Source organism: Mugil cephalus, chromosome 8, assembly GCF_022458985.1.
Source record: "Mugil cephalus isolate CIBA_MC_2020 chromosome 8, CIBA_Mcephalus_1.1, whole genome shotgun sequence".
Taxonomy (NCBI): Eukaryota; Metazoa; Chordata; class Actinopteri; order Mugiliformes; family Mugilidae; genus Mugil; species Mugil cephalus.
Window position 1 is genome coordinate 4,494,679 of NC_061777.1, and position 26,040 is coordinate 4,520,718.

The 26,040-nt window shown below is 43.4% G+C and overlaps 3 protein-coding genes across 3 annotated transcripts in view; 2 read left to right on the forward strand and 1 right to left on the reverse strand.

Moving 5' to 3' along the window:
• dapk1 (death-associated protein kinase 1) overlaps nt 1-6,094 on the forward strand; it is an 85,070-nt gene extending 78,976 nt beyond the window's left edge. The window contains exons 23-26 of the mRNA XM_047591168.1: nt 435-573; nt 947-1,067; nt 1,252-1,440; nt 1,713-6,094. Of these exons, the coding sequence (XP_047447124.1) occupies nt 435-573; nt 947-1,067; nt 1,252-1,440; nt 1,713-3,008 (1,745 nt within the window). The 3' untranslated portion in view covers nt 3,009-6,094. The remainder of the gene's footprint in view (nt 1-434; nt 574-946; nt 1,068-1,251; nt 1,441-1,712) is intronic.
• Nucleotides 6,095-9,377: 3,283 nt separating this feature from the next.
• On the forward strand, nt 9,378-13,688 carry ctsla (cathepsin La). Its single transcript, XM_047591740.1, has 8 exons — nt 9,378-9,537; nt 10,436-10,566; nt 10,664-10,786; nt 11,046-11,198; nt 12,340-12,564; nt 12,658-12,826; nt 12,952-13,069; nt 13,230-13,688. Exons 2-8 carry the CDS (start codon nt 10,444-10,446, stop codon nt 13,327-13,329), a joined length of 1,011 nt encoding a protein of 336 aa, XP_047447696.1. The 5' UTR covers nt 9,378-9,537; nt 10,436-10,443; the 3' UTR covers nt 13,330-13,688.
• On the reverse strand, nt 13,466-25,860 carry fbp2 (fructose-1,6-bisphosphatase 2). The gene is made up of 7 exons (XM_047591739.1): nt 25,596-25,860; nt 24,737-24,899; nt 23,561-23,653; nt 22,529-22,669; nt 21,525-21,662; nt 16,401-16,520; nt 13,466-15,957 (listed from the first exon to the last, which is right to left on the reverse strand). The coding sequence occupies exons 1-7, from the start codon at nt 25,766-25,768 to the stop codon at nt 15,772-15,774; spliced, it is 1,014 nt and encodes a 337-aa protein (XP_047447695.1). The 5' UTR covers nt 25,769-25,860; the 3' UTR covers nt 13,466-15,771.
• Between the last annotated feature and the right edge of the window lie 180 nt (nt 25,861-26,040).

The window sequence follows — 26,040 nt, forward strand, 5'->3', positions numbered from 1 at the left end:
TTATCTGGTGTGACCTCCTTGTCTGATCTGTCGTCTAGAGCGGCTGGGACAGATTTTAGTTTGGAGTAATTTTTATCTAGAGATGTTGAATATTCTGAGAGGTGCAAATGACTTTTAAGCAGTACAGTATGTGCAAGAAACTTTAACTGAGCGATTTAATGCATGCATTTGATGCTTTTCACAGTATTGGACTGTGATTCTTGGTTTGTGAGAAACGTTATGAAGAGTTTTGAGGTTTTCGCTGCTGTTTTACTCACGATAACTTGACACAGTCATCAATGAAGCTCATATGATGCCTGATTATTGTAATATATTCTTAGAAAATTATACATCTTAACAACAAGTTGTATAAAAAGAGTCGGTGAATGTTAAATGTTAAACCCTTGTGTGAGTTGCTAAGTGCGTTTTTTTTGCGTTTCTTCTGTTTTCTCCAGCTTTCGGGGGTCGGATCCAGCAGCCTCTCACAGTCGTCCTGGTGGCGACTCACGCCGACCTCGCTGACGTCCCCAGAGCTTTCTCTGGAGAGTTCAGCTACGACAAGGAGAGAGCGCTGCTCAAGGAAGTCAGGAACAGGTGAGGATGTGGACGTCCAGGTCGTTTCTTGTTTTGTTTTGGGGTAGTTTGTGGTCCTATTTACTAGTTCACACCTGTGAGTATAGAAAAGACTAGGATGCCCTTTATTGTCATTCCACAGTGTATAACGAGATTGTAGAGCTTCTCCTTTTCAGTGCAGACACAAATATAAACGTATATACAAAATAGTGCAACAGGTACTGTTTACAAGAGAGTTAAAATACTAAAAATATTAATATGAAAATGGAGCTTATGAGTAAAGTTTGGCATCAGCTAAAAAATATTCATGATAAATCTGTCATGTTAGAAACAGAAAAGAAACAGAACGTGCATATATCATTTCATTATTTAAATGTGGGGTTTTTTGTTGTAGGTTTGGGAACGACCTGCAGATCAGTGACAAACTGTTTGTGATGGACGCCGGAGCCTCGAACTCCAGAGACGTGAAGCTGCTGAGGAGTCACCTGCTGGAGCTTCGTACCAGCATCATCTCTGTGAGCAATGAAACCTTTTCCTCTCTTTTCCAAAAACAATCTCTTCACAGTTTACTCAACTATTAAACTCAACTGTCTAAATTGGTCTTTAAGGCCTAAGCGAGTTTGCAGTCACTGTTATCTTCATGTGTAAAACACACAGTGTTGATCATATGTTTATCACAAACCGGGAATATCGTTGCAGAGGTGCAGCCCGATGACGCTGCTGTCGGAGCGCTTGTTGGCCACTCTGCCGACCTGGAGGAAGATGAGCGGACCCAACCAGCTCACATCGTGGCAGCAGTTTGTCAGCGATGTCCAGGAGCACATCAACCCACTGGTCAGCCAGGATCACCTCCGCACTCTGGCCCTGCAGCTTCACAGCATGGGGGAGGTGAGTGTTGGCACCTTCTGGCTGTCAGTTCACCAGACGACCACCAGGCTGCACTGTTGGTTCTTCAAGAAGCAAAACCAAACATCTGCAAACCATTAGTCAGGATGACAATGCAGCAGGAACATTTTGTTTCTCTGCTCAATCTTTTTACAGTTCGTTGTTACAAATGAAATATTCTGGCTCTTCCCCACATTTTACTTTCTGTTTACATATCCTGATTATTTCCTCATGTTCATCCCTCATTCTTTCCCCGTTCCTCTGTCCGTCCTCAGATCAATATCATGCAGAGTGAGACGGTGCAGGACGTTGTCCTGCTGGAGCCTCGCTGGCTCTGCAGCAACGTCCTCGGCAAGCTGCTTTCCGTGGAGACGCCCAAGGCCATCCACCACTACAGGGGCCGCTACAGGCTGGAAGAGGTGCAGGCTCTCGCTCCCGAAAGCGACGTGGACGAGCTGCTGCAGATCCTGGACGCCATGGACGTCTGCGCCCGCGACGTCACCAACCCCTCCATGGTGGACGTTCCCGCCCTGATCAAGACCAACGGCCTCCACCGCTCCTGGACGGAGGAGGAGGAGGAGGAGTCTCTGGTCTACGGAGGCGTCCGACTCGTCCCTGCGGAGCACCTGACCCCTTTCCCTTGCGGCCTGTTTCACAAGCTGCAAGTGAACCTGTGTCGCTGGAGCCACCAACACAAACCCGAGGAGGAGGGCGGCGACGAAATCGACGGAGATATCCACCTGTGGACCAACGGAGCCAAAGTGAGCCAGGCGGGAGTGGAGGCCATGATCCTGCTGGTCAACCACGGTCAGGGGCTGGAGATTCAGGTACGTGGACATGAGTCGGAGAGGGCCAAGTGCTACACCCTGTTGGACGCCATCTGTAGTATAACAGAGAACCTGCTGGCCTCCACCCTCCCTGGACAGCTCACAGCCAAATATTACCTGAGTCCTCAGCAGCTGAGGGAACACCACGCCCCCATCATGATCTACCAACCCAAAGATTTCTTCCGGGCTCAAGTCCAGAGGGAAACCTCGCTCACCAACACCATGGGCGGCTACCGGGAGAGCTTCAGCAGCATCCTGGTCTTCGGCTGTGCAGAAGTTTACCAGCAGGGGACGCTGGGAACCGACGTCCACATATCAGACGTCCCGCTATTGGCTCGTAGGAAGCTGTGCCGCATGCTGGACCCTCCCGACGCTCTGGGGAAAGACTGGTGCCTGCTGGCAATGAATCTCGGCCTCACAGATTTGGTGGCCAAACACAGCAACGGGACTCCGAACGGCACCCCTGAGCTGGACTCGGACGCGAACTCCCCGCAGGAGGCGCTGCAGCCCAGCCCGACGGCGGCGCTGCTGCAGGAGTGGAGCGGGAGGCCGGACAGCACAGTCGGAGTCCTGATGGCCAAGCTGAGGGAGCTGGGCCGCCGCGACGCAGCGGACTTCCTCCTCAAAGCCTCTCCTGTGTTTCGGATCAACATGGAAGCGCTGGGGGCGGCCGCCAACGGCTACCCCCCGGCCTGCAACGGCGGCACGTCGTACAACTCCATCAGCTCCGTCATATCCCGCTGACCACCAGCGGTCTGACGGGACGTTTTCCACCGAATCCGGACGCACCACTCGGACTTGTGAAGTGCAATCGCAGAGAATCCAGCTGCTCGCTCTGAAACCACTCCATGATGTTGTCGTAAGGACCGGATGTTGTGTTTGTGCTCTGACCAGACCTGTACAGCCGACCCATTCCTTCCTTCCACTATGAATGTTGTGAAAGAAACTCCTGAGCTCCAAAGAGGAATCCTGTGTTTTGATTGTGTTCTTACCGTCGTCATGCTGCTTGTTAATGTCCCTCCTACTCTACTGCGCGCTCAGATCTCACTCCGCTCACGGCTAACAGTCAGAAAGTTAGGAAAAGCTACGGATGAACGGAGGCGGCTTAAAAAGTTTGGCGTTCCTCCTGTTTCATGTGCACGTAGGAGGCCGCCACCTCGAGTCGCTCCGTCCACCGATTAACATCACCTCCCTGCTCGCTTCCGTTTGGCGTTTTAATGAAATAACAGCATTTTTTTCAGAGTGCCTTCGTGGCCGTCTACCTCCCTAAAAGAGCACAAACGGTGTTGTTGTCGTTAAAAAACAGTAGTTCTTTCCAAACATTTTTGAAGAACTGTGCCTTGTTGACACCAATGGTAAATTCCACACCTGTCTTTTAAAACAGTCTTTAAAACAGAAAAAGGCCATTTTTGCATTTTACATTTTACACAGTAAAAGGTGCAGCTCATTTTATAAGCTTTTGAAAACTGAATTTCGTCCTCCAAAAAAAAAAAAGAAAAAAACGCAGCTGAATGTTTATGAGTTGGTCAAAGCGCGTCCCCGTCCTCTCAGATTAGACTCAGCGGTGAGTCGGTGCGACGTCCTGCAGGAGCTGTAGGTCAAAGCCAAACGGTTTCCTTCATGTTTAATCTGTGTCTTCACGTTTCTGAGCTAATCTTCATATAAATATTATTCATTTATTCATCCACCCAGCAACTAAACATCTGAAATATTTGACTAATTTTTGGGTAAATCATCTTTAATTTTTCTTTCTTACCGTTTCACCGGTCTCAGAGTTTTCTCACAATTTTTATTTCCTTGGAGGTTGAGCCTTAAAACTTTCTGGCCTGTTAACCAACTGTGCCAGCTCATTTTCTGGTGAATACAATTTAAATTCCTTCTGCTTTTCTCACACCTCTAGTACTAAGAGTTGCGTCATAGAGGCGTGTTGAACGATCCTTTTATTAGTTCGCAGTCCAAACTTAAAACTTAAATGGTTATTTGAACTTTTGAATCCGAGCTGAAGATAACTGCCTGTGGAACATGTTTATAAATGGCCTCGCGGATGCACACTTCCTCATACTGTAAATGAAAGCACCAGTTCCAGATTGACACAGATTGCAGAGACTGATCTACAGACACATGTTTGCACCTTCAGCCGACCTCCTAAAACCACCTCTGGTTTCTTATAACAGCATAAAAGTTGGGAGGAAACTCTGGGACTTGTTTAATCATCATTTTCAGTTCACACTAAGGAAACTGTTGCCATTGTTTTTTTTTTGTTTTTGTTTTTTTTTTAACCAGACATCTTCAAGTGTCTTACTGAATGCTGTTGAAGTTTCCAGCGCATTAGAGCGGAGCTTAAAGACGACCGCTGCGGACGGGGCGCAGTCAAACCGCGCTCTCGTACTCATTACTATGAACTGCAAGTGCCAGCAAAACCGTAAAAAAAAAATATCTCTTTCTAACCTTTTCTACACACACAGCAGCCGGTTACAGTAACGACGCCCGACGCTGCGCCTCTTTAACGCTTCCTCAACACAATTCTGCATTAGTGACCAGTGCAGGGGACGCCAACAATCGAGTTACCGTCCACAGTGTCCACAGATTTTTTTTTTGCACAGTGGCTATGACGCCACCTCCGTCGAGCTAAATTTGAGCTTCTCTCAGTATCGCTTGTCAGTGTTGGCCGGCCATGCGTGGCCTCACACCTCCTTTCAGTTTGTCTTCGTGGCGCCGCGGCCCGGGTTAGCAAACGCAGGGTTAGTAGTTAGTATTGTTAGCTGAGAAAAAAGGCCAAAGCCTCCCTAAGTGAAGCGCTTCACTTCACGTGCGCTGGTGTTTTCTAGCAGAAACGTTCCAGAGCACGTGTGCGTTGATATCAGGAAGAGTTTCTGTTTCCTAAAAAGATTTTTAAGAATGCAGAGGGCGAGCTCCGTGCTAGAGTGCAGTATTTCCTGTCTGCTTCACTTCCTCCAGTGTTAACACCTGTTCAGTCCATCCTTTACATATATATATAAATATATATATATATATATATATACATATAATTACTATTTCTGCCTCAGTCCGAACTGAAGCCAATCGACACAGCGGAACTCGTGGCTGTGATGTAAATACTCGAGGCCCCGTTTTCGTCCACTTCCTCCTCACCTCTCTGTTCTTCAGCTTTCTGTTTTATTTGCCCAAATACGTCGAGGCGAAATGAATGTACCGCATACGTCTCCTAAAAAAATAAAGAAAAAAAAAGAAAAAAGAAAAGTAACAAGTGAAAACGAAGGCGCGTGTTCATGGACACGGTGAAAAGAAAACGTCCCAAACCGGTCACAAACTTTACGACTTTTCTTCGTTTTATTGAAGCTTTTTTTTTTTTGTCGATAACTGTGTGAACTCATTGCCAATGTCGTGTGCCTGAAACACACTCGTTCATTCCTCTGTTGTTGCCTTGTACAGATTTACCAGCTGAGAAGTGATGCTTCGGAAAGGGAAGTGATTATTACATTTAAAAGAGAAAACAAAAAAAAAAAACGAGGCACATTATTTTGTAAGAGCTGAGAATCACTATAATATTATGACGTTTGTCTCCACTCGGTGTCTTTTTTTTCTCTCTCTCTCTCTCTGGGTTGTTCGGGCTGAGAGTCTGAGCGGGTCGGGTGGATTTTAAAGGGTGACGGGGTGACGGGGTTCCTGTCGGGGGGGGGAGGAGAGACTCGGGTCTGATGGCCACATTGCACAAGTCTTTTTGTTGCTATTTATGTTACATTCTTTTAGCATGTCTTGGAATGCCATGTTCTTAGTACTTCTGACACTTTATAGTGTGATACATTTTATAATAAACGCTTTACTTAATACCATTGGCTCTGTCTCATTGACAACGGTTTGTTTCCCAACCTGGAAATAAAGAACTCATCAAAGAGGTGAGAAACAGAGAAACTTAGACCTGCTTAACTAATGCATTAAACCAGTGACCAGCATTAGATTAAATAACAGGAAGGTGGCGCTGTTCTTCAATCACTCATAAAAAAAAACAGGTCCTTTCAGAGAGAGTTTAGAGGCTTCAGTCAAGAGAAAGAAATAGATTTAGATTTGGAAAAAAAAAAAGTTGTAGATTTACTTCTATTACACTTTTATTTATGTCACATCAGTGGGGTTGTTTGTAACGGCGATCAGCCACAACATTATGACCACGTTCTGACGATTCAGTGTTCCGCTGTGAAACTTTTTGGACCTGGCGTTCATTCATGTGGATGTTATTTAGGAATATAACACCCAGACACTCCCACGGCAGTGACACTGTTTGGTGGGAGCAGGATACAGCCTGACACAGACACACACACACACACAAACAAAAAAACATGAAAAACAACACAAGGCGTTGACCCTGGCCTCCAAATCCACAGAGGTCCCTCCTCTCAACTCATAGGACCCAAAGCCCCCACTCCCCTCCCCTCCCCACTAACAACACTGTGTTACCAGACACCACAGGACACCCTCACAAGGCCCATGTCCACTTTTTGTTGAGTCACAACTGTTTTGGAGGCAGAAGGGAGACCTACACAATATGCCTGATCGGTTTATATACAAACACAGCAGCGTCCGTGGTTTTTCCTTATGAACTGAATCCAACCAGAAGTTTTAATGGAGGATTCACATTGACACTTCTAAACTTATTTACCATTATATTTCTTATACACACACACAAAAACAAACAAACACACACGAGGCCTAATTCACATTTTGCTTTTTTTGTGGGTACATTTCCATCATTGTCCCATAATAATTAAAAGAATTACCACACGCTCGACCAAGAAGAGACAAGTTTATTCTTTGTTGAATCAGAGGACGGATTCCTCGCTCTGTTATTTCCACTCCTCTGGCTTCATTGTGGAGTTGCTGAGGCGTCAGCGTTGCACCCGGCCTGCAGCCCTGCAGCGCTCCAGCTCCGGCTCAGACTCTGGCTCAGACTCCGTCTTAACGTGTCCCGGGCCGCCGGGATGTTGTTATTCTGCTATTGCTGTGATGTTTCACCTCAGAAAGGACAAGGTGTGTCACTTGAACTCATCACGCTCGTGATAACTTATCAGCGACGACGCAGACGTGGAAGACAAACAGCGGCGCACGCACACACGCATGAGCGTTTGTGTTTCAACTTCTGATTTTGTGGGTTTCATAGGTATCAGGTCGCCATAAACACAGAACGCTTCCTTTAGTGCTCATGGTCACGACAGCCCACTTCCTCAGAGTATTCACCACACAGAGGAAATGATCCCAGAGAAGACATTTTATAATAATAATCAGGTAACACTCTCTAAACAGTCCCATTGACTTACTTAAGTACATTCTACTGATAAAACATTTTGTCTTTTAAGGCACTTCCTCCGCCTCCTGCTGATAATATTTACTCAGAGAAGACAAACCAACCACAGTTATCTTGTTTTTGGATTCCTCTCTGAAGGTGATGGATTTAGTGTCTGACCAGACGGACAGAAAAAAAAAATGTCTTGTGTCCATCTCCTTATGCAACACTGTCCAGTGACACATCTGCTGCCCTCAGCTGCACACGTACAAGCAAAAAAAAAATGTATATTTAGACTCCTGTAAAGACACCGTGTGATTTCACATCATGTGCTGTCACAGAGGTTTTTAGTAATGATTGCAGAGCCAGTGGTTAATATTTTCTGTGCATTTAGCATCGGTGGGCATTTAATTGGCTGATTTCAGCGTTTTGTGTAAGTCTGTGGAGGTTCTCAGTCAACCAGGTCGTGGCGTATCCGAAGACACGCTGAAGGAAGGTCAAAGTGAAGTCGTAGTCCAGTTGTCTTTCAGAGAAGACTCCGTGTGAGTTTGACCTTTTATTATTGGGAAATGATACCACTCTCATGTCAGCATAGGTAATATGATACCGAAGCCAGCGACCAACTAATGAACCACAAAGCTGAAAACAAGACAGAAACTCAACGAAATTCACCAGCAAGCACGTTTAAAACTCACACCTGTTTAATTTCTGCAGAATCCAAAGTCAAAATGACGTGTTGCAGGTTTATAATAATCCAGTTTGTGATGTGCTGACTGCAGAAAGTCTCCATGTGTATTGATTCTGTTATGTGGGAATAATACGTGTAAAATCTTCCATTCGCTGTTGCTCCCATATAACTGTTTAACTAACATCCTAACCTGACCCTCGAAGGGTGAAAGTCGGTTCGAGCCTTATGCAAAAACCTTCAAAACAATGAGGTCAATGTCTGGACTTCAGTCTGTCTGTTCACCCGTTGCTGGGGAACAAGCACACGCTTTAGCTTATGTATATATTTTTTCACACGGGTGCCTTTATCTGACATTTACAATAAACCATCAGGAGAACTTTGATGGATTAGCTGTTTGGTTCGTGGCTCTAAATCTAAACCTAACAACAAATCTTATCCAACGTGTCACGTCACATTACCACACACGCAAAAGTGTTCAAAGTGAATGCATAAACAACTGCGACTGTCTCGACCTTATCAATCACATGAGCATAGACTGCGATTAAGCCCATTCGCTGATTGTGCAAGCAGCTCTTGGAAGTCCTGCTTTGATGCATAATCATAACCTCCCACACACAAAAAAAAAGAGAGAAGGAAACACTGACCGTAGCTGATTATATTACACGCCTTATCTTTCCTTTACTGTATGTTAAATAAAGAGGTCAGCAAAAAAAATATATAGCACGAGATGATTCAATGTCAATGCCCTTGATAAGTTTATCTCTGCATTTTACAAATAGGTCAAGTTAAGAAACTGTTACATCTGGATCAGGTTTTAAAATCACAGCAGGTTTGAATCAATAATGAATCAAACCCTGCTCTGGTTTTAAAAAGCAGATTAGAGCAGGAAGCACTTGTGCAAACTTCTCTTCTATTGTGTTTCCAGGAACAAATAGTGATCTCAAATAAAAGACAGTAGGCGCTCATTCGCTCAGAACATGAAGTAGACAGTCGTAAATCTAAAACTAGCAAAGAGAATTCGACTATAATTAGCAAAATGTGTTTTTTATATAGTGTTCACTGCGACCAAACAGAAAACAAGCCTGTCCTCTTTTTTTTTTTAACACCATTCCAGAGGCAGGAATCACATGCGCCGCGATGACGCAACACGTTAAAGGGGGAGGGGCCTCGGCGGTGAAAACAAGCAGCGGACCAATCAGAAAGCTCGGTGGGCTGTCCTTCAGCGGCCACTGAGGCCTTTATAAACTTAACGTAGCTTCACTGAGCACTTGTTTTCTTCTTCTTCATCTACAGTAACCTCAGAAAATACAGTAAGTTTCTAAATTACTCCTAAAGTTTTGGTTTCTTATTGGTCTCTAGTTTACAAAATACCCAACCTCGGCGTTTGAATTAAGGATATAAAGGTTATATATGTATGTACATTGATGCATATGTGTGTTTTTATTCGTTCGTTGAATATAGATTAAACGAACCAGCCTCTGTTTTAAAAAAACGAGATTTGAATTTAAATCGCCATATTCTTCGAAAGTTAGTCCTTTTATGTTGTTGTCGGCCAGACATAGCCATCTTGTTAGATTCGGCTGCCTTTGTCGTCGTCGTTTGTGGCTCATTCCTGAAGTAGCAGCCATTGTTTATTCCCGACTCCTTTTTTTAAAATGAACCAGGAGAGAGAGAGAGAGGGTAAAATAGCCGCTAGCCTCCCGCTGCAGGATAAAGTTTTGGTTTTCTTTTCGTTTTCCTGCTCGTAGTTTCGGTGGTGGCCGGTTTTCTTGGCTCCCTGCCGAGGCAGCCAGATCCCGTGACTGCCGGCTCCTGCAAAAACAAGATCGGGTTGGTTTATTGTTGGGGAGGAGGGGGTGCAGAGAGGGGGGGTGGTGGACTCGGAGGCTTCCTCACAGGAAAACGGCCACAATTAAATTCCGTCGTGGGTTTTTTTTTCTTCTTCTTCCACCACCACGTATACAGTTTGCACAAGCAAAAAATCCCGTAGGATGCTGCTGTAAAGTCTGCAAAACGACTGTACTGTCGGGAATGTGCATTGCAGCTTTAATGCAGCATGAATATCACATTGAGCAAACCGTGTTTACAGGATGTGATGTGACCAACAACGACTGGGAAACATTGATTTCATGTGAATTTTATGCACTTAGCAATGTCATCTGCAGCTACTTTTTTTTTGGAAACTAACACGTTGTTGTTGTTTTGCAGTCTTGGCAATGTTGCCTGTAGTCTTGTTGGCCCTGGGCCTGAGCTCGGTCCTCTCGGCCCCGGCTCTGGACCCACAGCTGGATCAGCACTGGGACCTGTGGAAGAGCTGGCACAGTAAGAGATACCACGAGGTAACGGAGCGTTCTTCTGGATCAGGATTTTCTTTTTTATTATCCCTTTGCAAAGATCTAAAAGCCCTTTTCTTTGTTTGTTTTCTTTGTCCCGTAGAAAGAGGAGGGCTGGAGGAGGATGGTCTGGGAGAAGAACTTGAAGAAGATTGAGCTGCACAACCTGGAGCACTCTTTGGGCAAACACACATACCGCCTTGGCATGAACCACTTTGGAGATATGGTATGAGTCACTTCTTCAACACACACACACAAACACACACAGGCTCATATCTCAGCCGGTACCGTTTACCAGGGTTCTTAGGAACCGGAGTGAATGATGCTGATGTGATGAAATTTGTGGGAACTGAAGACGGATGAAGCATTCCTATAAGGATGTCGCGCAACTGGCTTAAAATGGGAAAAAAAATGTGTCATGACCAGAAATGAAACTCGGATTAGTCAGTAAATACACGCACTCACTTTTAAGTTTCTTCCCGCAGACTCACGAGGAGTTCAGGCAGATCATGAACGGCTACAAGCTCAAAACCGAGAGGAAGGTGAAGGGGTCCTTGTTCATGGAGCCCAACTTCCTGGAGGCCCCTCGCGCTCTGGACTGGAGGGATAAGGGCTACGTCACCCCCGTTAAGGACCAGGTAACGACAGCGCTTGTCCTCCTTTTGTGCAGTTTTATTGCGTTGCAGCGGGGTTAACAAGTAGGGAGGGGGAAGAGGCTGCTTTACACGTGGAGACAAAGTCCTACACACAGTTTCATGAATGCATTTTAAAATTAGTCAGGAATCACACATAACAAACTGGCCTTTTAAAATGAATATCATTTAGGGCACAGCCTGGTGTCAGCTGTTGGTAAACAGGGTGATGTCACGTTCAGCTCCGGACACATCTGTGCTTATTTACTCATAGAGGGAGATAAGCAGGCCACTGGCAAGTTGTTTTTTTGTTATCTACTCGCTGCACCCGTCTCTCCTTTCTCCTTCATGACTGCACAGTATGTTTTCTCCTCCCCCCTCCCCTCAGCATACGTTAACATGCTATAAGCGGAAACCTGTCCAACCAGCTCCCGGCAGAGGTTGGACAAAAACACTTCTCGTATGCATTCGGGCTGAGTGCAAAGATAGTTCGGCTTTATTTAAAGAGACAAGAGGCGCAGACAAAGCGACTGTAAACTTTAAAGGAGGAATTAAAGAAATATATATATAAAAAAAAAAAAGACTGTGCAGCATGAGTCTGAACATGAACTTAGTAGCTGTGGATTTTATTTCTCTTACTCCGATGGTTTATGAATGTTCGGCTTTGTTTCAGTGAAGCCGTCTTTCTTTTCTTTCTTTTCTACGGTTGCTTTTGTACTCGTATCTCAGGGCTATTTGCCACAACCCACAAAAGTCAGATGATCCTTCCAAAACTTTTCTGCTGAGGAGGAGGGAGGGAGACGGTCGAGACAATGACAATTAAAATTCAAATGTTCACCTCACAAATTTACAAGAGGGTTCGATTAAAATCCTGTTAAAAAGAGCAGATAAAATCTTGTTGGTTCTTGTTTTTCTGTCTTTTCTTAAATTTAAACTTTAATCTGAAACATTGGAGTCCAGCTGGTGTAAATGGTAGTGGGAAATAGTTCCGTCTCTTTTAAATTTGCGTTTTCGTTTCTGAGAAGCAAATAAAAGCCAAAAACAGTCTAAGAATAAAAGGGAATCAAGCTGAGTCATCACACTTGTAATGAGTGGGTAGATTTGATTTCTCTGTCTTTAACCCTCCTTCCTCTCTGCTCTTTTCCAGGGTCAGTGTGGTTCTTGCTGGGCTTTCAGCACCACCGGAGCCATGGAGGGTCAACTCTTCAGGAAGAGCGGGAAGCTGGTGTCTCTGAGCGAGCAGAACCTGGTGGACTGCTCCAGACCGGAGGGCAACGAGGGCTGCAACGGCGGCCTGATGGACCAGGCCTTCCAGTACATCAAGGACAACCAGGGCCTGGACTCTGAGGAGTCCTACCCCTACCTGGGAACCGTACGTAGTTGCACCTTCTAAGCCTCGATCAGCGGCAGATTCGTTTTTTATAAAAGCGTGTTTATCTCAACGAGCTCCTCCTCGTTTTTTCAGGATGACCAGCCGTGCCACTACGACCCCAAGTACAACTCCGCCAACGACACAGGGTTCGTGGACGTCCCCAGCGGTAAGGAGCGCGCTCTGATGAAGGCCGTGGCCGCCGTGGGCCCCGTTTCCGTCGCCATCGACGCCGGTCACGAGTCCTTCCAGTTTTACCAGTCAGGTGAGTCCTCGTACATCTTACACTATCATCAGTGTGTTGATTTTTAGCAGCTTAAAGTAGTGGGAGATAACATAAAAACATTGCTGCTTCTGGGGTTTAATAAATTTTGATTTTTTTTTTTTTAGGCATCTACTATGAGAAGGACTGCAGCAGCGAGGAGCTGGACCACGGCGTCCTGGTGGTGGGTTATGGCTTTGAAGGAGAAGACGTAGACGGCAAGAAATACTGGATCGTCAAGAACAGGTCAGTCTGATATATTAATTATAAGTCTTATAAATGTGTCACCTGAAGCTGTGATTTCTGCTCATAAACACTAAGCTTGTTTAGGTTAGAGACCGATGTGATTTAGACTCCTCTCCCGTTGACTCATTTCCTGATCTCTGTTTTTTTTCTCGTCCTGCAGCTGGAGCGAGAACTGGGGCGACAAAGGCTACATCCTCATGGCCAAAGACAGGAAGAACCACTGCGGCATCGCGACGGCAGCCAGTTACCCTCTGGTGTGACGCGCTCGGCTCCAGCCTGTAGCTCCATAGTGTTTTTATTAAAAACGGTCCTGGTCTGGAGAGAAGGGACGAGGCCTCAAGTCAGAGCGACACACAAGCGACGGGAGGTTCTGACACGTTTCAGGAGGAGAAACACTGTTTTATTTTTAAATTTTTAGGGAAACGGCGCCGTTTTTGTTTAGGCAGGTTTTATGCCACTTTATTTCATCTGGAAACATTTTAATGTAGTGTTTTATTCTTTGTAAATATGTGTATGCTGCTTGGTGAGTGAAACTTTAACACTTGCTTCGGTCATTGTAAATGTTTTTTTTTTTTTCTACTTTTACTGGTGATCAATACAAGTTGTGAAACACTAAAAACACATGTCTCATGTCTCTGATTCACATTTAACTCTGTAATTAATGAAATTGATTCTCTTCTCTTGTAGAGGAAAATTTATTTCATTCTCAAATTTAACATTACGTCAGTTTGAATTAAAATCCCACAAAGATTGTTGGTAATAAGAATTATGTTGTGTGGCACAAAGCCTGCAGACTCGTTTTTGCAAGCTGTGAAATGTCACCATAGCCCGATCAGGCATAACATTATGACCGCCTTCCTAATATTGTGTAGGTCTCCCCCTGTGCAACCACAACAGTTGTGGCTCAGGTCAGTTTGGGATATGGTGAATTTGGTGACTGCTGCCATCAAGGGGTGTCATTGCTATGGGGTGAGGGTGTCTGGTCTGGGTGTGTGCTACAGGTCTAAGTAACATCCACAAGAATGAAAGCCAGGACCAAAAGTTTCCCACTAGAACACTAAATTGTCACAAGACGATCAATGATACTTTACTTCTCCTGTCAGTGGTCATAATATTATGGTCGATCAGTGTACGTGCATTAATCTTAACTGTAACAAATGTCTTCAGAAATATCTGCCAACTAAACGTATGAACTACTGAGGTTCAATCGCCGCTCTGAAATCTCGTGATCGTCCTTGAACCCTAAACACAGCTGTGCTGCCTGACGTCTGGTACCAGGATCTTATAGGATTATTGATCACTGAACAAAGGAGCCGATTCATTAGGAGGGGGGCGGCTTTTAAATCTCTATATAAGATGAAGTGTTCTCAAGCTGGTAACTGGTGCAGTCAAATATAAATGAATTGATTAAAGCCTCATTCAGTCCAATCACAGATAAATAATATCCAGGAAGCCACAACGTCATCTTATTTATAATCACTAATAGATTCACTGTTGCAGCACTAGTGTCAACATGAGCCCTTATTCCATAGAATAACACATTTAGTTTTTCATGTTTAATAGAAGAAACTTGAGAATAAGTAAAACATTTAGAAACATAATGATTTTATAGAAATGTTGCATGAGGAGAAACTTGTATTTAGGGGAAAGTTTTAGTTCAGAGGTTATTTATTAAAGTGTGTGAACACGTTCAGACCTTGTTGTTATTGTTCCTGAGGGTCGATGTGTTTCTGTAACTCGGTCTGGCTGAGGTGCAGCGGCCGCAGGAATGTGTTGTGCAAGCCGGACGAACAAATGGACGGCAGCCACCGGACGGCCCGAGGACAGGACTGAGATTAAAGGGTCAAGTTACAGACGGAAGAACTGAGACTGTTTGGCTTCTGCAGACTCACCTGAGCACGTATGAGACTAAACACTGAGGTTATAGACACCTCACTGAGTTTGGTTGTTTCTGGTTTTTCAAAATGTTCTTGGTTAAGGAGAAGCTTTTTAAGGCCCATACAGACCTTTATTATGTCTGTATGGGCTGCGTCACTATGAACAACAGGTTCATTTCCACCACTCACAAACTACAGAGGGTCCACACCTTTCTTGCATTAGAACTGGGTCACGTACTGGCACCTTTTTTTGTCTCTTTCCTCTCTCTCTTTCCTTTTTTTTTTTTTGATTTTTTATAAAAAAACGAGTTTCCTTTGCTACCAGAAAGACAGATGAGCGCACAGGTATAAATGGCTCCCGCCGGCGTAGGCTACGGTTTCCATGTCCTGCAGTATTTTAAATGAGCCGCACTGTCAAGAGAGATGAATCTTTGACCAGAGCTGGACTTTCCATCACTAGTTTTTAGGGCTGATGCCTTTTTAGGGAGGACGTGTCACGCTCCTCTAATGTTCCTACAGTGTTTGTGCTTAATCACCTTAACCAGCCACACCTGAGATGATGTGAATAAAGGGCGTCGTCGTTGTTGACCTGCATGCGCTCACCGTGTCTCACCTGCCTCCGTCTTGTTTTCTTTTTAACAAAATAAATTCCTCTAACTCCACGTGTCTCCACGTCACGCTGCAGACCGTCCGGCCGGGTCATATCAGATTTGACGTGACTAAAAAGAGAAATCACAAATGAACTTTGTCCCGGTTATCAAATATTTATTCAAGATTGCAGCAGCAGCAGCAGCTTTTTTTTTTTCTTTTTTTTCTTTTTGTTTTTCATGGGTACTTCTTGACGAAGGACAGGTACTCGTTGACGTCGTCGGGGGAGCCCACCACGAAGGGCACCCGCTCGTGCAGAGCCTCGGGCTGGACGTCCATTATCCTCTGGGTGCCGGTGGTGGCGAGGCCGCCCGCCTGCTCGATCAGGAAGGCGATGGGGTTGCACTCGTAGAGCAGCCGCAGCTTCGGGGGGGGAAAGACATTAGAAAAGCTTTGAGGCAGATGCATTAAAACGAAGGGAACGCACCGATCAGGCGCAACATTATGACCACCTTCCTTCCACTTCCTTCCGCTTCACCACTTGAGCTGCAACTTGAAAACATCCGCTTGGTTTTCGTGTTTAGGACGATAGTGGCCAGACTGAGTCAAAGGTCCAGCTTAGGTACATGCTGACTGCACAGTCTGGCTTAAAGTTTCTCCTTCTTCTTCACTTGTTTACTTGTTGTAAAGAAGGAGGAACAGAAACAGTCTGTACGTCTGATAGTCAGAACACTAAAAATACACAATGTGCTACAACAAGCTTCTAAGAAACTGCTGCTCTGACCTTTCTTTTGGCCAAGGTGTTCATGCATACTATGAGTGAATTAATAATTAATATGCGTAGCTTCAACAAGGCCTTTGGTTACCTTTCCCTTGGGGCTCTTCTCATTGGCAGGGTACATGAAGATCCCTCCGTAGGCGATGGTGCGGTGAACGTCTGAGACCATGGAGCCCACGTAACGCGCTCCGTACGGGGAACTGCCGTCCTGCAGGAGAGGAGGATGTCATCTTTAAATGTAAGTACAGGAGGAATTAAACGTTTTTGAGTGAGCGTCTGTGTCAATTATAAGATAAGATAAGATAAGAAAGTACTTTATTGATCTCCATTGGGGAAATTCAAATGTTACAGCAGCAGAACAGTGACCAGAAAGAAATTAAAGAAATTAAATAGGACAACAACATTAAACAGGACAACAGGCAACAAGCAACAAAAAGTACCATACAAAAAGTACAGAACACAAAGTGACAGCAGTTGTGGATAAAGTGACAGTGTAAGTATGTTACAAATGGGCCTATCCTTCAAGGTCTGTGTTTACTGCCCTTTTTTCCCTCTAAATTGCAGATTTGCACACTGCAAAAAATCTATTGAACACTGAATGTGATAAATCAAAGCAAAACATGTTACCAAGAGAATTCTTCTTATGGGGAAGTTCTAGTGTTAACAACAACTTGAGAACTGAGAACTGTCACACAGCCTCCACCCTTCATTTAAGTATAGCTGCACCAAACATATGCTCTTATTTAAAGATTATTTCCTCATTCATGTAGATGATACTTAGACACGTAGCACCCACTTAGACCCAGACCAGACCTCCCACCCCATACTAATGACACTCCTTGATGGCAGCAGGATGCAGCACTGACACAGACACAACTCAAAAAAAACATGAAGAGAAGCACAAGGTGTTGACCTGAAACTCAAAATTCACTAGAACCCAAACTGATCAAGTGTCTGTGGGATGACCCACATAATTGAAGTATTTATTTTCAGCATTATTTATAGTAATATATATTTTAAGCTGAGTTTCTGCCGTGTTAAAAGCAACTAATTTTATAACCGTAAAGTGTAAAAGCAGAAGATGTTAGGGAGTGTACTACATTAATTCAAATGTCTTTAAAAGAAGCTTATCATTCACATTAAAAGACTATTGAATCCTATAGAATGACCTCACAATGTGACGAGAACATGACCCAAGTGTTTCCAGCTCTTTCACTGGTCGAGCTCATGTTGAACCTTCTCAAACTGGTCGTAGGGTTAAACTGTGCGTCGAAAACTGGTTTGATTTCAGAGCGACTGAAACGCACTTAGTTCGAATGAACGGAGCCGTTTTAACCACACGTGCAGGTGTAAACAGTTCAGCCAGCCGCTCCTTAAAAGGCTGCAGCTACAGCAGATCTGCTTCATTCAGGGATCATGACCTGCTCCGGAGCTGAGGAACAAGCTGACAGCAAACAGCTGACAGGTCAAAGTCTGTGTGCAGCAGCACACGCAGCTTCACAAAGGACGTCAACAAGCTGCGAGACAAGACTTTTGTCGATTTGATTCTTAGTAATTCATCTTTCACTTCTTCTCGGTGTCGCGGCACCAGGTGCTTGTCTCTGATTTCACACTTCAGTGTCACATGCACCGGAATCTGGGATGAAAACAGCTGTCCTGTCCTGAGCTTCATGTTCAGACCAGCGCAGCGTGATGCAGAGTCATGTGCTTCGCTGAGTCATATCCCGCTCAGCACGAGGGCCGGGGCGTGTTTACTGTAAGAGTGCGTGTGTTCGTAGTATTTCCCAAAGCCTCACACACACACAACTAAAAAAGAAGAAGAGAAAAAAAACAGCTGGAAACACTAGAGTAAAAATAAGTTCCTAAAATAAAAGATACAGAAAACGAAAGAAAAGAATAGAGCAGAGGGAAAGTTTAAGAGGGTGACGAGTCTAAAAATGACGTTTTAGAAATTTCATTTGAAAGAACTGATCAGATCATGTGACTTTGTACAGGTTAACTCCAAGTTATTACTGTTAATGCACATTATTGCACCATATTAATTAATCGCACCTATGATTATTATTATTATTATTACTTTATTTTACTAGATGTGTAATAGTTTTATTTTTATTATTTTATTTTCAATTATTTTTACTTTGGTTTTCTTATTTTTTTTTTTTTTTTATTTATTTTGTAACTATCTTCACCTATTTTTCTTTTTATTTGTTGTTCTCTGGAGTGTTTTCTTATGTGCAACTGAGCTACTGTGACCAAACAATTTCCTTTGTGGATGAATAAAGTTTGAAGAAGATTAAATCCTAGTATTTACACAAGAGTGATGTTTATAACAGAGTTTATGTTTAATTTTTGGCTTATTGTATTTTATTTGACTAGATTTCTACTTAGTTTTATTTTATTTATTTTTATGATTTTATTTTTATTTATTTTTGCTTTGGTTTTATTTTATTTTTAGTTATTTTTTCTTTAGTTTAGTTTTATTTTTTTAATTACATTTTTATTATTTTTCTTTTTTACTCGTGGTCCTCTGGAGTGTTTTCTTATGTGCAACTGAGCAACTGCAACCAAACAATTTCCCTTGTGGATGAATAAAGTTTGACGAAGAAGATTAAAACCTAGTACCTAGTAACCTAGTAACCTAGTAACCTAGTAACCTGGTATTTACATTTTTTCCAGAGACTAGACTTTCCATTTTAAATTTATTCTGCACTTTTCCAGCGTGCACCTTCAGGTGAATGTTTTCTTATAAGAAAATAAGCAGCAGAGAGAATTTACAACTCAATCTAAACTTGACCCGGAGGACTGCATTTCAACCTTGTTCTAGTTGTTTCTCAGCTGACGCAATACGCCAAGTTTGATTTGATAGAACTGATCAGATCATGTGACTCTGTACAGGTTAACTCTATGTTATTACTGTTAATGCTGTTAATGTTAATAATTAATATTTACCTTATTTATATTTGTTTGTACATTTGTTCATATGCAAATTTGTATTTAGTTTTTACTTATTTTTATTTTTATTATTTTATTTTAAGTTAATTTTACTTTGGTTTTATTTTATTTTTTAATTCTATTTATTTATTATTTTTTTTCTTTTTATTTGAGGCTGTCGGGAGTGTTTTCTAATGTGCAACTGAGCTACTGTGACCAAACAATTTCCCTTGTGGATGAATAAAGTTCGAAGAAGATTAAAACTTAGTATTTACTCCAAGTTCATGTTTACAACGGAGTGCTTTGGTTTTATTTTTATTATTTTTGGTTATTTTTCAAAAATTTTGTAACTATCTTCACCTTCTTTTCTTAAAGGAAAACGTTCACCTGAATGTGCACGCTGGAAAAGTGCAGAATAAATTTAAAATGGAAAGTCTGGTCTGTTGTAGTAAATACAACTTTGGATTGCACTTTGTGCTACAAATTCTTGTTGTTTTGCAACCGATGAAATACGCCAAGTCACGATGGTGAAATATGTAACGATGAGTGTTCATGAGAGACTGGAAACTAGAGGGAAACACTAAAACGTTAAAAAGATACCAGACGCCGTTGGTTCAATATTTTACACAGTGAGAAGAGGAGATTTGGCCTGAAAACTCAACATGTTAATCTTATAGTGAAATTATCATTTAAACTCAAAGTACTTTATATGTGAAGTGCGTGTGGAAAATGTGTTAATGTGATAATCTCACATGTGTCACCGTGTGAGCAGGAAGCTTTTATGCTGATGATCAAATGACCGGCGCCGTCGAGTTCGTGACTCTGCTGCAGAAACGCTGAGTGGACACCAGCGTTTCTCAGATGACAAGGTGCATGTTTCCTGAAATAACAGGATGTTTCCTGCCGGTGACGGCGTCACCATCCTGGATGCAGCTCAGCTGACCGAGCCGTCACACCAGGCCGACTGACCGGTCACATGCCTCGCTCTCTGACCACTCTGTGGCCTGTGCTACCTGGACGCATGAACACGCTTCACTGCAACTTTTAAGACTCAAGAGATTCACCTTAAATCTCCCTTTACACCGATCACGCATAACATTATGACCTCCGCCGCCTTCAGGATGCTCTGGAGGCTTCAGGCTGGATTTTGTAAATTTATTGTTATTGATGCTATATAAATAAAACTGAATTGAATTCTTTATGGGTGGAGTTTGCATGGTTCTCCCTGTGTCTGCGTGGGTTTTCTCGGGGTACTCCGGTTTCCTCCCACCTCCAAAGACATGCTCGTTAGGCTGATTGGTGACTCTAAACTGACAGCAGGTGTGAGTGTGAATGGTTGTTTGTCTCAGTGTAAACTCTGCGACAGACTGGTGACCTGTCCAGGGTGTTCCCCACCTCTCACCTGATGACAAATGGGATAGACTCCAGCAACCTCCCCCACAACCGGATTCGAATCAGGATTAAGTGGTACGGAAGATGTTTTTAAATTGTTCCTAAACCATTTTTGTGTAGTGTCATTGCTATGAAATGGGGTACCTGGTCTGGTCTAGTCTAGGTGGGTGCTACATGTCTAAGTAACATCCACATGAATGAATTTCAGGTCCAAAAGTTACATCAAGATGATCCAATATTTACGTCCCCTGTGGTCATAATGTTGTGGCTGATCAGTGTATAAAGTGTGAACCAGGTGTGAAACACTAATAATCAGTCTTTTCCTGTTATTGTCACAAAATAATGCAGAAATCAACAATTATTTGGACAAAAGTGGAACAAATATAAACCGAAGTGTGTGTGTGTTCTTGTACAGGTATCTTTCTGAGACCCAGTTTAAGTTTTATTGTTGATTGATTGAGGACATTTGTGTAAAGTGAGGACATTTTGACCGGTCCTCACTTTTTTTGCCTGTTTTGAAGGTGAAAACTCAGTTTTAGGGTAAAGGTTACAATTAGGTTATGGTTCGGGTTAAGGTTGAGGGGCTAGGGAACGCATTATGCATCCATACAAACAGAGAGCTCAGCTTCTTTCGTGTTGCCAACCACTCGTCACGTAAACTCACTCTGAGCAAGCGCTGAGTCAGGACTCACATGACGAGCTTGAGAAGCCGCCCGTGTTTGTAACCCTGCCTCGGGCCGGAGCGGAAGAAGTCTAGGTGTCAGATTTAAAAGCACAAGCGCGACGCTGGACTCAATCCTCTCAGATTAGAGCGACACGTCGCTTTTTTTCTGTGTCTCTCTCTCTGTGAGTGTTGTTTCAGGTCGGGTCGGGGGCGGCGCGCTCTCACCTCCGGGTACTTCTTGTGCTTGAGGTATTCGTTGATGGAGGGGTGGAAGTACTTGGCGTAGCCCTCGTTCAGGCTGTAGATCTTCCCTTTCTTCTTGATCTTCACGTTCCTCTCGGTCAGGATGAACTCGCCGACGGCCTGACGGGAGAGAATCGGTTAAAGAAAAGGCCCCAACGTGTAAAAAAAAAAAAAATAAATAAAACTAGGATGACGAGAAACTTAAAAAGCAGATTATTTTTTCTTATTACAAGATGATTTAATTGAATATACGAATATTTTGCTTCTCTCTAGTGATGCTGTTGTTGCAGTGTCAATAAAACCAACCACCTAAAATCTTTACTTCCTTCTAATTTCCTAAATATATTTAACTGAAAACATCCACTATGTGATTCTCTTTGTGAAAACAACACAACAACAGGATTACTTTTTTTTTTTTTTTTTTTTTTAAGCCCATAATAATTAAAGCTGCTTTTCCTGGAGATGTTTACACGGGTCCTTATACATTAATACATTCACACGGACTTTGCTTTAGACGTCATGAATATAGACCGATCAGGCATAACATTATGACCACCTTGTTCAGTGTGAGGCCTTTGGGTCCTATGGGTTGAGGGGAGGGGCCTCAGATACTTGATCAGTTCTAGTGAATTTGGAGTTGCTTTTAAGCTGCTGCATCCTGCATCCATTGGTGCCTGGTCTGGTCTGGTCTGGTCTGGTGGGTGTTACATGTCTACGTATCATCCACACAAATGAATCCCACAAGACGGTTTAAATGTTATTTAGGTCTCCTGCCAGTGGTTTTAATGTTGCGGCTGATCGGTGTAAACTTCAAAGTGGAGCTTTACGGCCCTCGACTGGGGCCCTTGGAGGAATAATTGACAGAATAACGTGTGTTTTCTTAAACGAAGTGCAGGGCAGTTAAACCATAAAACCATACTCGAGTGAGGGGGGGATAAGGCTTCACAGAGAGTTTTCCCGGAGACGTTTATCTGGAGTGAACTCACGGGGTCCAGCATGAAGAAGTTGAGGCCGGCGCCGGTGCTGAGGGCCACCAGGGTGGCGCTGCCGTACAGGGCGTAGCCGGCGCACACTATGTTGTTGCCTTGCTGCAAGGCGTCCTTCTCTGACGGCTCCCCGTCTGTTATCTGTAGATCACCAGCGAAGGAACAACACAAAGTAAATGATTAAACATGGAGTGACAGGGTTATCTGCTATGTCCCCTCATAAACTAACAGCATCCACTTATTTAACAGAACTATCTGAGGAAAAACTGGGGCAGAAATAAATCACATAACACAGGAGCAGAAGCAGGAAATGAGAATCCTGATATAGAGAATATTTCCTGTAACAAACCACATTGACACAAATTCATTTTTTATTATATTATATTATATTAAAAATTATTAAAATCCTGGAAATGTTTAACATAACATCATTTATAAAACTGTATGAAGCTTTTATTCAGAATAAAACATTTTTTATTTTTTACTTCTGGACAGTGAATGTAGTTCACGGAGCAGAGATCCTGGATTAGCTGGAGAGCAGCGCCCCCTCGTGGCTGCTTGTTGCTACTGCAGTAAAAGCTATGAAAGCAACTTATTAAAAACGTTTGTGTAGTTAAGATAAAATATTTGCTTTTGATCTGTTCTGCCTCTTTTTGCTCAGAATATATTTATTATGTTAATGCATGTGAAACTGCATTTATCAAATTGTATCAAATAGGATTTAATTCCCCCAGAATGATTATGTGCAGTGGTCTACGACACATTTTTGCACTTACATTTAAATGCACAACGCTGAACACAAACCGGTCACTATTTTCACTGTAAAGTGAAAATTATTTTGCTGCAGGGTTTTGTTCCTTGAACAAACAGTTCATTTACTGTGTCTGGAGTCTGGAGCTTCTTGACCTTTTTAGACCTGTTGCATAATTCGAGAAATGGGATTAAATAAGAAATACTTCTTTGTTTTTTTTTTTTCTTTTTTCCAGTGGCTGCATGCCTTGTGCATCTTTGCAGAGTCAGAGTCAGACTCACCCGTTTGTAGATGGCGAATATGGTTCCGATAGAGGCCAAGCAGTCGATGTTGCTGGAGCCGTCCAGAGGGTCAAAACACACCACGTACTTCCCCTGTGGGCAAATTTAAACATTTTACAATATAAATGTTTTATCCTTGTTTAAATCACACATTTCTAAGATGGTGTGCATTTTCTATTTTAAAGTACAAACCAGTTTTCCCATTAGACTGACAACGTGCCAGTTGTTAGTTGTGACCTGATATTAATCCACGGGACACGTTTAGTGGTAAATTCTGAATTATTTATAGGTCGTCTAATTCAGGGCCAGTCAAGGGTTTACTTCAAACTGCAATATTAATTCAGCACATAGAAGCATGAGAGGACTTAACATCTGCATTTGAGGCTGATTTTAAAACCAAAAGAAGATCCAGATGGGAGCATCTTAAATATTGTGTTGCTCTACTAATAACAGGTCATTAAAAGACTCCTCATCACTATTAACCAGGACAGCGTGCTGCAGCAGTAGCAGGGAACTTTCAACAGAAATCTTTTCACATAATGTTTTCCATTCCAGGTACATACACGGATCAAGCATAACATTATGACCACCTTCCTAATATTGTGTAGGTCTCCCTTGTGCCAAAACAGTTGTGAGTGATCAGAGAATCGACCTTCTGAGGGTGTCCTGTGGTGTCTGGTAACACAATGTTGTTATTGGGGGTCTTTGGGTCCTATGGGTTGAGTGGAGGGGCCTCTGTTGATCAACCCACAGATACTTGATCAGTTTGGGAATTTGGAGGCCAGACCAGAGTTCCTCTTAGACTGTTTGTGTGTCTGTGTCAGGCTGCATCCTGCTGCCATCAAAGAGTGTCATTGATATGGGGTGGGGGTGTCTGGTCTGGTCTGGTCTAGGTGGGGGCTACATGTCTAAGTAACATCCACATGAATGAATGTCAGGTCCAAAAGTTTCCCAAGAGAACATTTAAATTGTCACAAGACAATTTAAATGTTATTTACTTCTCCTGTCAGTGGTCATAATGTTGTGGCTGATCGGTCTATATATGAGTTCACAGACTTGGTTCATGGGGCAAACATTCTCATTTTTATTTTACTTATTTTTTTTATTCACTTTTAACAGGCGTATGTGTTGAATTTTGGTCCTGACGATAAACCTTTTAACGTTTTCATTCCTCACCCTCTTGTCCTTGGGAGTGACGATGAGCTCCTTGTTCTCCTCCGACACCATGCAGCAGGTGCTGTAGGAGGCTCTCAGCATATTGATGACGAGGTCGTTGGACAGAACGTCCAGCTTCTTGACGTCGTCGCCCGTAACGTTCACGGAGCCCGACAGGCCCTGACTGCAAGGACCAACCAGCAGCACAGCTTTAGAAAAGCTCCGCAAAGTGAAAGCCGTCTGAACACATGTTCACTTCATTTTAAGTATTTCTTATAGATATATTATATTTTTTTTACATTGATATGTGCATTATTATTCTAATTGTCTACTTATTCTTAATATTCTTATTGCCTACATTGCTCTTTGTTCTGAACACTGGTTCACTTTGAGGAGGAGCTGCTGTAATGAAAAGTAATTTCCCACTGGGATTAATAACGTAATTCTGATTCTTATTTAGAAACAACTTGCAGGCATGAAAAAGACATTCAGCTGCTGGTAGAAGCCGGATGTAGTCGAAGTCAAGAGGTAACTTTTATTATAAGGACCCAAAATAAGAGGAACATAATTTCCTTTTTCCTCTTCTCATACATTCTTTCTAACTTTACTTGTTTTCAGTTGTTCTTCTTGATACTGGACATTTGTGACTCTACTGTCTCGTCTGTTTATTCTGCTGCGTTTGAACTATTTAAAATGTCTCTGGAAAGGCCACTTAACAAACCTCTATTACCTCAAGATTAGAGTCCTGAAACGATCCTACATCTCATCACTCAGTGGAGCAGAGTGACCTCCACAAACACAACCTCCCACCCCCCATGACTCCTTCATCTAAACCCAAACACGTGGAGCATCCCCCCCCCCCCTCTGCTTCAGTACTCACAGGTGGACCAGGCCGGCCTTACGCACGGCAGAGGAAATGGCTTTGATGGCGGTGAGCATGGCGTTGATGAGCTGGGTCAGCTCGCCGGTCGCCCCTTTGGCCTGGCGGCCCGTCTCGATGACGAACCGGGTCAGGGTCCACACGTCGGTGTCGAACGACGACTGGTCCGACATGCTGGCTTCTGCTTGTACAGGCTGCGGAGGACGGACTGTGAGTGAGCGACCTCATGAACAGCCACGTCCTTCTCATTCCCAAAGCCACGGAGCGAGGCCAGATGATCTATTTGTGAGTGCAGCGGAGTGGAAGAGTGTGTGTGTGTGTGTGGGGGGGGGTATCAGGTGTCAGCTGCACAGACGGGCTCACTTCAATCCTGCACACAACTACTATCAACTCCTTTATGCATTATAGTTGAAGGTTTGCATCATGCCTCGAGCGTTTGGAAACA

What these genes read in the sequence shown, in the direction of transcription:
- ctsla (XM_047591740.1), top strand. Translation starts at nt 10,444, where the DNA reads ATGTTGCCTGTAGTCTTGTTGGCCCTGGGCCTGAGCTCGGTCCTCTCG. An exon ending in CTTCCAGTTTTACCAGTCAG is followed by an intron (nt 12,827 to 12,951) that starts GTGAGTCCTCGT and finishes TTTTTTTTTTAG; the next exon opens with GCATCTACTATGAGAAGGAC. An exon ending in TACTGGATCGTCAAGAACAG is followed by an intron (nt 13,070 to 13,229) that starts GTCAGTCTGATA and finishes CTCGTCCTGCAG; the next exon opens with CTGGAGCGAGAACTGGGGCG.
- fbp2 (XM_047591739.1), bottom strand. Translation starts at nt 25,768, where the DNA reads ATGTCGGACCAGTCGTCGTTCGACACCGACGTGTGGACCCTGACCCGG. An exon ending in AAGGCCGGCCTGGTCCACCT is followed by an intron (nt 24,900 to 25,595) that starts GTGAGTACTGAA and finishes TGGTCCTTGCAG; the next exon opens with TCAGGGCCTGTCGGGCTCCG. An exon ending in TCACTCCCAAGGACAAGAGG is followed by an intron (nt 23,654 to 24,736) that starts GTGAGGAATGAA and finishes ATTTGCCCACAG; the next exon opens with GGGAAGTACGTGGTGTGTTT.